This window comes from Rattus norvegicus, chromosome 3, assembly GCF_036323735.1.
Source record: "Rattus norvegicus strain BN/NHsdMcwi chromosome 3, GRCr8, whole genome shotgun sequence".
NCBI lineage: Eukaryota > Metazoa > Chordata > Mammalia > Rodentia > Muridae > Rattus > Rattus norvegicus.
The window spans coordinates 127,400,664-127,415,468 of NC_086021.1; the positions used below are offsets into that span (position 1 = coordinate 127,400,664).

The 14,805-nt window shown below is 44.6% G+C and overlaps 1 protein-coding gene across 2 annotated transcripts in view; it reads left to right on the forward strand.

Moving 5' to 3' along the window:
- Nucleotides 1-948: 948 nt before the first annotated feature.
- Nucleotides 949-14,805, forward strand: part of Mapkbp1 (mitogen activated protein kinase binding protein 1) — a 50,541-nt gene continuing 36,684 nt past the window's right edge. The window contains exon 1 of one of the 2 annotated variants that reach the window (NM_001108589.1): nucleotides 949-1,214. In NM_001108589.1, coding sequence (NP_001102059.1) covers nucleotides 1,098-1,214 — 117 coding nt within the window. In that variant the 5' untranslated portion in view covers nucleotides 949-1,097. The remainder of the gene's footprint in view (nucleotides 1,215-14,805) is intronic. The other variant, XM_006234781.5, reaches the window with a different exon arrangement.

A 14,805-nucleotide genomic window follows, 5' to 3' on the forward strand; every position in this document is an offset into this window, starting at 1 on the left:
GGCTGTAATCAGAAACTATTCCAACCGCGTTAAACCCCAGCACTTGGAGTGGAAAGGAGTTCTTTTGGCAGCATCCCAAACCTTTTTTTATGAGTTGGGAATTAAATTTCAGCCGTAATCTCTTAGGCCTACCAAATATCAACCTTAGGTCTGGGGGCGTGGTTATCAAAGTTCTCTAGAGGACCTTGCCTGATAATACCGTAAAAGGCCGGGTTCTCTCAATTCTAAAGCAATGTTACGTTTGACCTTCCTTTAAGAGCTGTACCCACAATTATACTGTGCAGAATCCGGAGACCTCTGCGTTCACGGTTCATTCCTTGGTTCCGCCCCTTTAGGCACCAGCCGCCCAATCGGGAACCGATCTGCCACAGACCGCACCCCCTTCACTAGGCCCCGCCCTCCCAGCGCACAGCCCGGCCCAGGCCCTAGTTCGCGTTTTGAGCCCCTGGTGCCACCATAGCTACTGCTGCGGCTGCCGCGGCGGAGCTGAAACGGTCGATCGCGATGCCCGAGGGCTCTGTGAGCTGGGCCCCGAGCGAACGGGGGCGCTGACGAGTTGTAGGGGTTTCTGGAGTGGGCGGTGGACTGTGGGGTGGGTGGGCTGAGAACGAGCTCCCAAGACTGGGGTGTGGGAGGGAGGCTCTCGCATTGGATCGGGCCAGCGCGAGCCCGGCGGCCACCGCGGTGCTTCGGCCCCTTGCCCGGTGGCTTCGGAGGCCTCCTCCCTTGGACACCGCAGTTACCATGGGAACACTTGGGCTGTAACCAGCGCCAGACTGGTCACTAGCCCATCCCGTTCTTCAGTTAAACGCCTCTGGCTGGCGTGGGCCTGACATTTTTTCACTCCAGGGGTCGTACTCACCCTGTAAAAAAATCTAGCAAGATAGTGTGGGGATGGGGAGTGGGAAACCACAGGGCAATGCCCAGAGTAAGAGTTGGTGACAAGCAGAAGACACCTACTGTGATGATAAGGTTGCTTCTGCCATCTCAAGCCAGTATAAGTGACTATCCGAAGGCCGTGTTGAGCGAGAAGGCAGTACCGCTGTTGAGACAAGTCCTAAGGCCAGGCCAGGGACTGTCCTTAGGGGTTCCTCGTTATGATGGCTGGAGAAGGATCAACCATTACAAGCCGCATCAAGAACTTGCTGCGGTCTCCATCCATCAAATTACGCAGAAGTAAAGCAGGAAACCGGAGAGAGGATCTCAGCTCCAAGGTGAGTCCTTTCCGAAGCCACCTCTTACCTACTCTACCCTCCTGCATCCCTCCTGCATTTCGTTGCTTTCTAACCTTTCTCTTTCTTGGGGGTGGGGGTGTGGGGGTGGGAAAATGAAATTCCTCTGTTGACTTTAAAAGATAATATACGCTTATCGTTCACGACCTGATTTGAGGTTGGAAGAACAACAGCAGGCGTGGGTGGGCTGAGACGCAACCATGGCTTGAAGAAGTGCATAGGAGGAAGGCAACCTGGGTTTAACAGGTCTTCAGTTCAAACTGAGTGTGTGCTTGGGGAAGCAGGTTGACATTTTATGACTCAGTTTCTCTTCTTGGAAGAGGACAGTGAAATCACATATTCTGTAAAGGACCTAGCTCTGACTAATGTATTAGTGTAACAGTTGGGGTTATAATGTCAGACTGTAGTAGCAAAAAGAAATACACTAATACACTTCATCTAAGAGAGCAAAACAGTTTTATGACAAGCTTGGTGACGCATGCCTGTAATCCCAGTACTAGTCAGAGGCAAAATCAGTGTGGTCTATATAACAATTTTCAGGAGACCCAGGGCCACATAGTGAGACCCAACCTGTCCAAAGAAGATGTAGAAGATTGAACTGGCAAGATGGTTTAGTTGGTAAAGACCTTTGCCAACAAGCCTGGTCTGGTTCGGATTCCTTAGACCCACAAGGTGTAAAACAGCTCTTGGAAGTACTTCTCTGACTTCCACATGTGCTTGCACACATGCAGGGGAAGAAATAAATGTAAAGTGGTTTAATCTCTTTCAGATACTTAAATTGATTTCACTGGAACTTCTTGGTTTCTCGTGGTAATGTGAAGGAGCCACGTGTGTTCCACAAAGACAGCTCTCTTGGTCTTGGTCCCTGCAGCACTGCTCGTTCTGATTATTGTGTGCCAGCATCCTTTTTCTGGGCAGATGCTCATCGTCCATTCTTACATGTCTGGGTTTTGGTCCTTATGCTTGTTTTGTATTTGTTTGTTTGGTTTTGTGGCAGGCTCTGGTTACATAGCCCTGGAAGGGTTCAAACTACAAATCCTGCCACAGCATCCTGAGTGCTGGGATTTCTGACACCCAGTTCATGCTTTATTCAGTTTTGAGGATTGCCACAATTTGGGGCATACAAAAATAGAATACATTTACTTAATCCCTTGAGAGAATCTTGAACATTGTTCCCACAGGATCAGATTAGGTTTTGTGTCTTATTAGCAGCCTATAAACATAGTAACTCTTTGTGGTACAGGATTGCCAAGGGCACAGTCCTTAGAGACAGCAACATATTGTTGCCTTGCCTGGGACTCTGTTTCAGGAAGATCTAGAGTCTAATGTACAGCATGACCAGAGTTCTGGGAAGAGTTACTGGGTCCCTTAACAGAGCTTTGGTAAGGTGAACAGCTTCCCTGTATATTCTAGCAGGGATTCTATTGAATTAAAATTTGCCACATACTTTATAGTGGCAGAATTAGTGCCCCTTTCAAGGGTTCTTATTAATAATTGTTCCTATTCTCTAGAGGCAAAAGAATGGGTACTCCAGCTTAGACATTCATAGATACAACTTTAAAAAAATCTTTCATTTATCATTGTTGTGATATCGTGTATGGGTGCAGGTGCACATGTGCCATAGTGTTGTGGAAGTCGTCATGGCAAGCACTTTTGCTGTCCCTAACGATGTGGCTCCAGCTGCCCTACAACCCCTAATCCTGTCTGTTTCCTCAGCATATCCCACTGTCGTGACCACCACAGGCACCCTGCTGACTTGTGGCAGCACTCTCAGACCACTTTTATCTTTCGGCTCCTTTTTTGGCCAGCTCTAGTAAACACAGTAGGGGTATGTTATGGTGTATTAGCCTGTAGTATGCATGCTAACCATGAGTGGTCTAGAGTCTGGAAGATGCCATCCCCTTTCTTTAAGACGCCCATGTCTGTCATCATCAATGTGTTCTGCCTGTTGGGTGATGAACCCGGGATAATAAAGCATTGTCTTTGCCACCAAGGAGGCTGTAGCTAAGTTAGACGTGTAAACAAGTAATTACAGCCAGATTTGGTAAATGCTGTCCTAGAAACATGCACTAAGTCATTAATGGAATTACAGTGGGAAGAAATTAGGAAAGACTTCACAGAAAAAGGGGTATTTGAACTGAGTCCAGAAGTAAGAGAGGCTTGCTCTAGGAAAACTGAAAGGAAGACATCTTTAGGATCACCAGTAAACATCCTCATTCCAAGTAGCAAGTCAGTGCTGACCTTTTACATGATGTCACGAGTGTCTCTGTTTACCTACCTTCTCACATCCCACAGTGAAGGCTTTCTACATCAGGTTACTCTAAAAGCTTGCTCTGTACTCACATAAGACATGCCTCATGAGTCCCTAATACACGGTAACTAAGGTAATTGTGGCATAGATTCATGGGTACTTGATTTTGTAGGTACTTGATTTTGTTTTATTTTTGTTTTATGAGACATGATCTCAGTGTAGACCAGGCTGGCCTGGGACTTCCTATGTAGTCCAGGCTTCCTTCCTCAGCCTCCTGAGTACTGGGAAAGTTTTGGACCACGGTGCCTGGACATGGTAGCTAATTTTGAAATAAAACTAGAAGGTAAAAAAGACAAGCCACTTAGGAAGTAAGAAATGAGGGCTCAGAGTGGCATCATGCAATAACGTCCTCTTTCAGGTTTTTCTTGAGGCAAGATCTTGATATACAGTAGCCCGGCAGGACTCAAACTCGCTTTGAACCATACTATTCTGTGTCACAAAAATGTCCACTTACGTCTCGAGCTGTCTATGTCTTGCAGAGCCAGAGCAACTTCCCTGATGAGTTCTGCTTCCTTGAAAGCGATCTCTAGTTGTCTTTTTTATGTGTCTTCATTTTCAGTTTTCTCTAAAAGTTTATCATTTGTGTATTTTATATATATGGGTACTTTGCGCATATAAATGCATACATACACACACACACACCCCAGAAGACAACATTTGAAGTTGTGAATTGCCATGTGGGTGCTGGGAATTGAACTCAGAACCTTCTGAAGAACAGTGAGTGAGTGCTCTTAACCGCTGAGCCATCTCTCCAGCCCCTATGTCTTCATGTTCTTTACCTCTTTCACAGCCCACTGTGAGAGCAGCGTAAGCTGGATAGTGAGTGGGAGAGAAATACAGGGTTGAGACAGATGTTAGTGCAGGTGAACTTGGAAGAGCTGTGAGCTCTTGAAAAATCAAAACCAGGGGGTTGGGGATTTAGCTCAGTGGTAGAGCGCTTGCCTAGGAAGCGCAAGGCCCTGGGTTCGGTCCCCAGCTCCGAAAAAAAGAACCAAAAAAAAAAAAAATCAAAACCAGGATTAATGAAACAGAGCACTACTCATTCGGTGCTTTTTATTCAGGAAAGAGCCATTAAATATGGTTAAATATGGTTTAAAGCCAAGATGAGAGCCAGCAATAAAAGGTGGAGTTAATGACTATAAGGAGATTAGATGAGCAATGAGATTTTATCAGACTTTCTCATAGGAAAGGGGGGTTACTCTATATAGTGTAAATTGGAGAAGCCTGGTTTGAGATTTCATGCCAGGTCTGCAGATTCTTGAAGAACTTGAAGCTCTCGGTTGTAAATAACTTTGAAGCCCAAATCCTGTACATTTCTTGTTCCCCTGTCCCCCCCCTCATCTCAGCTGAGGCTGTGAAATGTGTGTGCTCTTGGTAGATAATCTTCTCTCCCTTCTTTTTCCTAAAGCTTCTGAAGATTTTTGTATAGATGGAACGTGTGTTGTTCTATTTTTACAAAGGACAGAAATGGACTGAGACTGAGCAGGCAAGACTGAAGTTAGGGACACAAAAGGACTGCCTGTGCTAAGGGGTGCTGTTAAAAGTCATCTTTCCTAGTTACTATTGCTCTGCTGTGGGCTGTCTATTATTCTCTCTAATAACACCAGGCAAGGTGATTTTCTTGTAGCCCAGTTTTGTGATTGCACAGCTATTCTTGTTCTCTTCTGTATGATTATATGGTCTTATGGTAGCTCTAAGAAGGGTATGCAGGTAGGCTTCATGAAGGAGCAAAGACTAGCATTAATCTGATTCCAGCCTTCGCTTAGGTTTTGAGACCAGATATTAGTATAAGAAGCCTTTCTGCCTTTCTGTTAGAGGGAGGTGAACTTATTTTCAAAGCATTTGTGTGTCCTAGGTGCTAGTTTGGTGCTGACTGCCTGGGAGAGTGGTTAGTAGGGTCTTGGATTATTAACATTTAAAAAATAAGCCTACTGGGGCCTGCGGATGCAGCTTAGTTGGTAGGGTGCTTGCCTAACATGCGTGACACCATGGGTCCCATCCCTAGCACCATATAAACCATGCAAAGTAGCACACACCCAAAGACCCAGCACAGGGAAGGTTGACACCAGTCTGTATCGTATGAGAGTCTGTCTCAAAAAATACAAAGAAAAGAAACCTTTTCTCAGGACCCATTCTCACTGTGTAGAAGCAGAGTCTCGTGGAGTGGAAGTTGGTAGCCAAGTGTATAGTAAGTTCTGTCAGAAGCCCACCGTCAGCTGTGAACCTCTGGCCTAAGTTGGTTTTATATCCAAACCTCACCGAGGTGTGTCGACAGCCCAGCAGTCCAGCCTGGGTCGTGTGCTCTCCACTGTCAGTAGTTTTGCATTCTTCTCTGCCGTCCAACTGCACAAACTGTAGAGTGGATCTCACAGAGTTGCACTGCTGCGAGGTCAGACCTAAGGTCAGTTGCTGCTTACTAAGAGTTTCTCCAGGAGTTTCCCTTGCCATCAGTAGCCGGAAACTAGATGATACCATCTGATGGTGGAACCGTAAGCTTTACATCTCACCATTCCAGCAACAGCTCACTTTGGGACTTCTAGGAATGAACAGATTTCACTGTTTGATATATACTCTCTGAGCTCTCCTCTTGGGATAGATGAACAAGAACGGAGGTCTCAGGCCAGTAGGTGAGCCCAACCCTCGGACCCCTTGATCTCTGTCTTCTTGCCTCAGCTTCCCTAGAGTTAGGGTTGTCAGCATATGCTCCCGTGCCTGTCTGTGGTGTATTCTGGGTTAAAGCTTATGGAGTGTCTTGAAATCCTTAGAGCAGGCAGTACGCCGTGAGCAGGGCTGCCCTCCTGGCTTTGATCTTCTTCCTCCAGTGGCTCTAGCTTTTAAAGTGATTCTCTTCTTCCTGAACCCAGTAACACCTCTTCCCTTTTGTCTAAAAATAGCCTGGCCTCTTCTGGGTCTGAGTTGTCTTCAGAGGCTCTGCCCTTGTCCTTGGCCACACTCCCTCCAGAGTCCCTCCCTCACTTTGCTGTTCTGCCCAAGTTACCCTGTTGGATCAGCCTTTGGTAATTTTTTCAGTAACAGGATTAAACCGAGAGGCTAGACAAACACTCTACCGTGACCCTACGTCGTGTCCGCAAGCCCTCCCTCATCCCCATTGAATGCTTGAGTTCCTATCAATTGGACCTTGGAATTCTCTCCCTTCACTTCCATTTGTCACCTGTGTGTTCTCATTTCTTGATGAGTGAGGAAACCGGTAAATGTGAGGCATCCGCCTGATAATCTGCCATGCCTCAACCCCCTGACTCCCCAGCTGGGCTTGGAACTGTTATCACTGCCCTTCAGAGAGCAGTCCAGGGCTTGAAATCTGGGACTGTTTATTCAAACTAAGCTCCTCTGTGAACATCGACTATCAAGCTGTCCTTAGAGTATCTGTTGGCTTTACTTCATGTTCAGACAGCAATATTGTTAGGGGCAAAAGCTACAGTGTTTTCAGTAGGCTTTGTTATGTTAGACATCTGTTTGCATTGTGACAAGTTAAACCCTATCTTTCTCCTGCCCTGCAGAGCAAACGGGTTTCTCTCAGCCTCCTTTGCTGGACACTCCTCCAGCTCTCATAGAGTGCAGGCCCAGGCTGACCCACCTTTGGTGTTTACTGTTCTACTGTTGTGAGCATTCCCTCCCTAGGGAGACATCAACTGCACTTAGTCCTTCCTCATAAAGTTCCAGTGACAAACCAAAGTCACATTTAACCAGAATCGACCCTGGGAGCCAGGTTTATTGTGTTTGCTATAGAGCCTGGGGTGAGGGTGACAGGAGTTTGGGCGAACCCTAGAGTGGCCATACTGGAAAGTCTTCACAGGTCATGGGTGATGGCTCCTCCCACTTAACCTTCTTCAGCTTCTATGCTCTAGCTCCTCTCAAGATGCCCCGAAAGCATGGTGCACATGAACTTAGGGCAGAGTCTCATAAAGTGTCTGGAGGTAGAGGGAAGCAGCTGAAATCTCAGAGGAAGGTGCCGTGACTAACCCTCATTCTGTTGTCCGAGAGGACGTGAGCGGACAGTTTGGTGGTGGTCTCTTAACTCTTGGCTGATCTGAGGAGATGACAGCTGTTCTGCTTGGCTTTGCCTTCTTCATTTTCCTTAAGACAAGAACTCCTCTTGTAGGGTTGGGGATTTAGCTCAGTGGTAGAGTGCTTGCCTAGGAAGCGCAAGGCCCTGGGTTCGGTCCCCAGCTCCGAAAAAAAAAGAACCAAAAAGAAAAAAAAAAAAAAGAAAAAAAAAAAAGAATTCCTCTTGTAGCACAGGCTAGCTTTCAACTCATGGCAGTTCTCCTGCCTAAGCCCTGCCTCCCAATGCTGGGATCAGAGGCTTGTGCCACCCCAACCCTTAACTTCTATTACCTGCTACTTAAAATTTAAAAATTAAAGGGGGTAGGGATTAAAGGAGAATAACAGTGAGCATGACAGTCACTTTTATGTATTCTGTATCTGTCCCAAGAGAATCTCCCACTTTCAAAAGAACATCTAGAATTTTGATAGTCTGTGTATAGAACACAGGTTGCAGAAGATGGGGTTTGTTTGTTTTTTAAATGATTCATTTTTATTTTTATGTGAATTGGTGTTTTTCCAGCATAAAAATTTGTGTGAGGGTGTTGGATTCTTAGGATTTGAAGTTTTAAATGTTGAGATTTTTCCACGTTTTTTCTTACTCTGCCCTTGTAACAGCAAGTCCATATAGTGCTGCTTTTGAATTTTCTTTGTCTATTTCTTTTTCTTTTTCTTTTTTTGACAAATCCTTGCTAAATATTGCTGGTCAAACTCACAGCTTTAGCCACTGTGTGCTGGGAGTCTGGAGAGCATGTCCACACCAGTTGTGTTTATAGTGCCTCTTACCCTGGTTTTGAAGGACACTTAAAAGGGCTCACAGTGCAGTCTCCTCTTAGAGTGCTGGGGAGTACGTGTTACTCCCTCTCACTGCAGCAGAAAAAGTGTGGAAGGCTTTTTCCTAGTCTGTAAAACAAGCATTTGTCAGAGACTAGATTTTAAGCTCACATGTCTCATCCTCCTGACACTGAAATGAAGCTGAAGATGCTTTCTCTCCTTTCTCCTTCGTTCATAGTTGAAATTTAAATTTACTTGAAAATCTTGGAACACTCAGTGCAGCCATCTGGCTGATATCACCCCACACACACTCTGTCTAATGCTCTTTTAGAGGCTAGATGAGAGGGGGGGGGGTATTGTCGTTTGGAAATTTTTTTTTCTTTTTCTTTTTTTTTTTTCGGAGCTGGGGACCGAACCCAGGGCCTTGTGCTTGCTAGGCAAGCGCTCTACCACTGAGCTAAATCCCCAACCCCTGGAAATGTTTTTTATTGGCACTAGGCATGGAACCTAAGGCCTTGATCTAATAGAAAGTGCTGTCCCTGGGAGCCAACCCCCACATCCACATCCCCCAACCCCCATGTGAGTTTCCTTTTCCTTGGTAAGGTGCTATCATTTCACCAGTCTGAGATCTGCCTCACGTCCTGTGCTCCTCCATCTCCTTAAAGGTCCCTTAAAGGTGCTGGCATGTAACAGAGAAACAGAACTTGTACAAATATATGAAATACAACATGCAGAAGAGTTTATGAAACATAACAGTGTAACACAAACAAGTGTTTCTACTCTGCACATTGGCAACTGATGACAGTTCAGGTGGACACTAGGTAGCTGAGCTGGAGTTCAAACCTTGGCTTCCATAGTTCCAAAGCTCAGACATAATCATTATGCTGTATCCCTCCCAAGAGGATCTTCATCTTCAAAAGGACGTCCAGAATTGTGATAGCCAGGGAACAGTTTACAGGTTGGAGAAGGTGGGGTCTGTTTGTCTTTTAAATGACTTACTTATTTTTATTTTATGTGAATTGGTGTTTTTCCAGCATAAATATCTGTGCGAGGGTGTTGGATCCCCTGGAATTGGAGTTACAGATAGTTGTGAGCTGCTATGTAGGTGATGGAAATTGAACCTGGGTCCTCTGGAAGAACAGCCAGTGCTCTTAACTGCTGAGCCATCTCTCCAGCCCGTTGGGTGGGGGGCTTTAGATACACATTTTTATCAGGGTATGGTGGGGAGGCACAGATCTGTAATCTCAGTACTTGGGAAGTGGGGGCAGGAGGCTGCAGAGCTCAAGATCATCCTGTCTTCAAGATCATAGAGAATCCAGCCTGGGCTACACAGTACTCAATCTCAGGAACAAAACCCCAAATGATTGTGACCACACATGCACTCACTCTTCTCCATACTCTCCCTAGAAAGGTCAGTGTAAAGAATTTCTCCAGGGCTGGCCTTAGACCCCTGTCTAGCAACCTTTGCCTGTCTGGATTCTTGCTTTTCCTCTCACCCTGGCCCTGTCCCCACAGCTTGCCAGGGCTGTTAGGAAGCTTTTAACTTGTGGGTCTGTGGGTAGTTGAAGGTCAAGATGTTGCAATTGTGTGGTTCCTGATGCCTGTGAGCCAGAGCAGGTGATGCTGCTTTTGGATTGGTGGAAGCAGAGACTGATCAGTGATCCATCTGAGGTGTTGTCGGCAAGCTGATTGAGGCTCTTGTGTTCTTGAGGAGGGCCTAGTGTAATGCTAGATCTTTCCCTCCTGCTGGGCCATTTGTTACTTTAGCCTATAACCAACCTTGTTTTTTAAATCATGGAGATGCTGAGTGAAATCTTTATTTTTGTGAAAACAAACAAACAAAACTATCCCAAATACACTATGTCAGCACCTGAATGCTGACAGGATTCGATGAATTTGAACACTAGAAACGAGGTCATTTGCTCCCTTGACTCCCTTTATCTGCATGGCTCCAGGGTTCTTAGTTTCCTCCAGCAGATGTCTGCCCTTACCTGATCTCAGGTCTGTATGGTTTTGATTTCTTCTCTCAAGTAGGGAAGTGTGACCTGTAAGCGCAAAAACATGGGTCTTAAGGCATGCTCCCCCAGATTGCTTACACAGGGACACACTTTGAGTTAGCAGGCTGCTGGGTAGGGAGAGGGAACTTGATCTCTCTCTCTCTCTCTCTCTCTCTCTCTCTCTCTCTCTCTCTCTCTCACACACACACACACACACACACAGAGAGAGAGAGAGACAGAGAGACAGAGAGACAGAGAGACAGAGACAGACAGAGACAGAGACAGAGACAGAGACAGAGACGGAGACAGACAGACAGAGAGAGATACACCCAGGACAACTTCCTTGCTTCAGAGAGAACTGGCTGGTGTCTTATTTGTAAAATTGGGTCCTGGTGCATTCCAGAGCTGTGGTGAGGCTTAAATGAGATTTAGTGACCATGTAAGACTCAAACAAGTTCACAGTTATAAGGGGTTGCTAATATTAACAGAGCACAAAGATTTGTGTAATATCAAGGAACTTTTTCGTAATTTACTGGTGAGATTTAGTTTCTAGTTTCCATTTGTGAGAAGTCTCTTTTTTGCAGGCTCAACATATTTTGTTCTACATCCTTAAGGACCTTTTCTTTGTCAATGATTTAACTTGTGTCAAGAATGCTAACTGAAAGGAAAGGTTAGTAATGGTCTCTCTCTCTCTCTCTCTCTCTCTCTCTCTCTCTCTCTCTCTTTCTGTGTGTGTGTGTGTGTGTGTGTGTGTGTGTGTGTTTAGTATATATGCATATGTATGTACATATGCTCACTCTTGGAAACTCGAGAAGTCAGCTGTCCTGCACCATCACTTTCTGTCTTATTCTCTTTACCCACATGGTGCCGGGGGTTTTAGGGTCACATTGACTTTATACATGGGTGCTGGTGATAGGAACTCAGGTCCTCGTATTTGTACAGCAGGCATTCTTTCCCATGAGCCATCACTTCACCCCATCATGAACTCTCTCATACTAACTACATTATCGTTTATTTCAGGGCTATAGCAATGAGTTTGTTGCAATTAAAAGTCAGACTAGGGGCCAGAGAGATGGTTCCATGATTAAGAGCACTGGCTGTTTTTCCCAAGGACTTCGGTTCAATTCCCAGGATCTACATGACAGTTCACAGCCATCTGAGTAATGCCAAAGGTTCCAGGGGACCTGACACCCACCTAAGCCTCTTAACACATAGACATGCATGAGGTGCACAGACATATATGCAGGCAAAACACACAGATAAAGTAAGTCAGACTAGTGAACTTACGGGGTGTGATGACCCCAGTTTTCTAGGTTAGATCAAATAGCTATCAATAGCTATTGCTATTTTCTAATAACAATGCCTTCCATAAAGTAGAGAAATAATTTTTCTTTGGAGAAGCTAATTTGTTTATATTGAAGTTTCAGTTTAAGAATTTAAACTCAGTGTGAAAACATATTAATTTTATAACCCACTGAGCTTCTAATTTGTGACTGCAGTGAAATTTTTATTTAAACAATTTGGTGGAGCTGATTGTTTGGCCGTGCGTGCATGCGTGTGTGCGTGTGTAAACCCCACTAAGTTTCTGTGAAGATTTGAGGGAGTAGATAGTCATCCTAACTCATGCTGCTGATCCACAGCTAGAATAATTTGGTAATTCTCACCAAAAGAAACACTTCATTTTTCTTGTTGTTGTTTCTTTTCTTCTTAAAAAGACTCATTTACTTACATTGTGTGTGAGTGCTCTATCTACACATCTGAAGCCCCAGAAGAGGCATCAGAACTCATTATGGATAACCACCATGTGGTTGCTGGGAATTGAACTCAGGACCTCTGGAAGAGCAGTCAGTGAGTGCTCTTAACTGCTGAGCCATCTCTCCTGCCCCATTGTTTCTTTTTTTTTTTTTTTTTTCTTTTTTTTTGGAGCTGGGGACCGAACCCAGGGCCTTGCGGTTGCTAGGCAAGCGCTCTACCACTGAGCCAAATCCCCAACCCCTGCCCCATTGTTTCTTAAATATTATTTTTCATAATAGTGAAATCTTTGATGTTCTCCCAGGAGCTCTTGACAGAATGACATACTTGTATGAAATAAAATTCCTTGTATCTGCTGAAAAGAATAAAGTCAATCTGTCTGTTGATGTGCAGTGAAGTGTAAGACACATGTAGAGTAACAGATTATAAAATGCTTTGGAAATGAGTACCTACATGTCACACACATCTAGTAGTATACGCATAGAAAAAGTGAGGCTATAAACATCACTTGTGAGTATTGGTTACCTCAGGAAGACTTAGGGTATGGTAGACTGTCACTGTAATTTTGTAAGATTTGAATCTGAAATAATAAGCCTACATTTTTGTATCATTTTTATAAATAGAAAAAGATAGTAAAATGAAAGTTTCTTCAATTAGAATGTGTTTTGAATTTAAATATAAAACATTTGAAATCTAAAATCCGTATTTTTTAGTTATACACAAATGTTACTGAAAATATGTCTGGTATCAGCTTGTGGTTTGGGATATACACACACGTGTGTGTGTATGTGTATAAGTGTTAATGGGATACAAAAATACTTTCTTGGGGGCTGGAGAGAGAGATGGCTTGGTGGTTAAGACCACAGTTCACAGCTGCCTGTAACTCCAGCTCCAGGGGATCTGACACCTCTGGCCTCCTGTGCTCCTGTACTCATGTACATACCCCCAACACATGGCGGAGGGGGAGAGCTGGGGAGGGAGACAGGAAAATAATAAAAATAGAATCTTCAAATTGTCTCTTAAGAATCCCTGACAACCTTGTACATTTGAGATCTTTAAAAATATTTTCTTGTTGATGTTTAGTCACTAAAATGTTTTGATGCTTTTAAAGTAATACATGGTTTATGAAAAGAGTTTACTCAAGGGTAATATAGAGAAGTGAATAATGAAGAAAATATCTCCTAATTTCAACACTCTGGGAGACCACTGAAAGGCCAGACTCAGGATATGCCGTTTGAGTGATCTGCAGGAAGGCGAGGGCGTCAGTCTGAGGCGGGGGAAGAAGTAAAGCGAAAGCCCCAGGCAGCTTTTTGGGAGTAAAGAAGAATCCAGAGTGACAGATGTGCATGTAGGAAATCAGATTTGAATCGGGCTGGTGATGCACGGTGCAAACATTTACTTAGTTTGTAACGAGGAGGTTTTGAACCAGGAGAGGGGAAAGTCTACTGGATGGCTTGCTGTGAGCACCCTTGCCCCATCAGGAGAGTGGTGAACACCTATCATCAGTCACACGTTCACTTTACCCAGGTCAGCAAGGCAAGGAAATGGTGAGCATTCTCCCTGCTGACATGATCGGAAACCAGGAGATCAGGGAAACACTCAGGTGTATAGATTGGTAAATGCCCCCCTTTTGTTGCTGTTTTGGGACAGGGTCTCATATAGTTTAAGACTATATGAGACCTCAAACTTACTATATAGCTGAGTTCCTAGTTCTCTTGCCTCTGACTCTCTGGAGTTACAGGTGTACGCTGCCACATCTAACTTTAATTAAGCTCTTTTGAGGACCAGACATCATTCAGTTTGTAAAGCTTTGAGATTCTGCTCTTAGTATAGAGAAGTCAGATATTAGAGGGGAAAATTCCCTCCCCCATCAGGTCTGAATTGAACTGTTTCATATCTTTGCTTTTCTGGTAACCATGGAAAAGTAAGGGAGGGTCAGAAGGCTTCCTCTGCTGAGAAACTGGGCTATTAAGGCTGCTTTACTAAGCTCACCAGATGTGGGCACGTGCTGGTGACTGTACTGTAGCTGACTCTTCAGCAGAGTTCCTTCATTCTTCTTGATCTGATGCTTTCTTGCTTCTTCCTTCATCTGCGCAGAAAACCAGACTCTTTTCTAACACTGCAGTGCCAGCTCCCTTGGAAATACGTATTAGCTCTCCATATTGACCGTAGGCTGCATGCAGCATAGCCCAGACATGGCTGGGTTCTGACCACGTGTGATAGTCCAGCATTAGGAAAAGCTCCATCCCTCTTCTTTTTTTTCTTTTCTTTTTTTTTTTTTTACAGCCATCTAGTGAGGAGAGACAAGAACCCATTTTTATAGACTTGTTTCAACTAATGATAAGTTGTAACTTTTTTGGGTTTTTTTGAGACAAAGTCTCTCTACATTGCCCTGACTGTTCTGAAACTCACTATGCAGACCAGGCAGGCTTCAAACTCAGAGATCCATCTGCCTCTGCCTCCTAAATGCTGGGGTTAAAAGCATGCACCACCATACTCTGTCCAAGTCGTGACATTAAAAAAACAAAACAAAACAAAACAAAACAAAACCATTAGCTAGAGAGATGGCTGAGTGTTTAGGGGGCATACTGTTCTTGCAGAAGATCTGATTCGGCTCCCAGCACCCATGTCAAACAGTTCATAACTGCCTTTAACTCCAGTTCCAGAGGACTCTGCA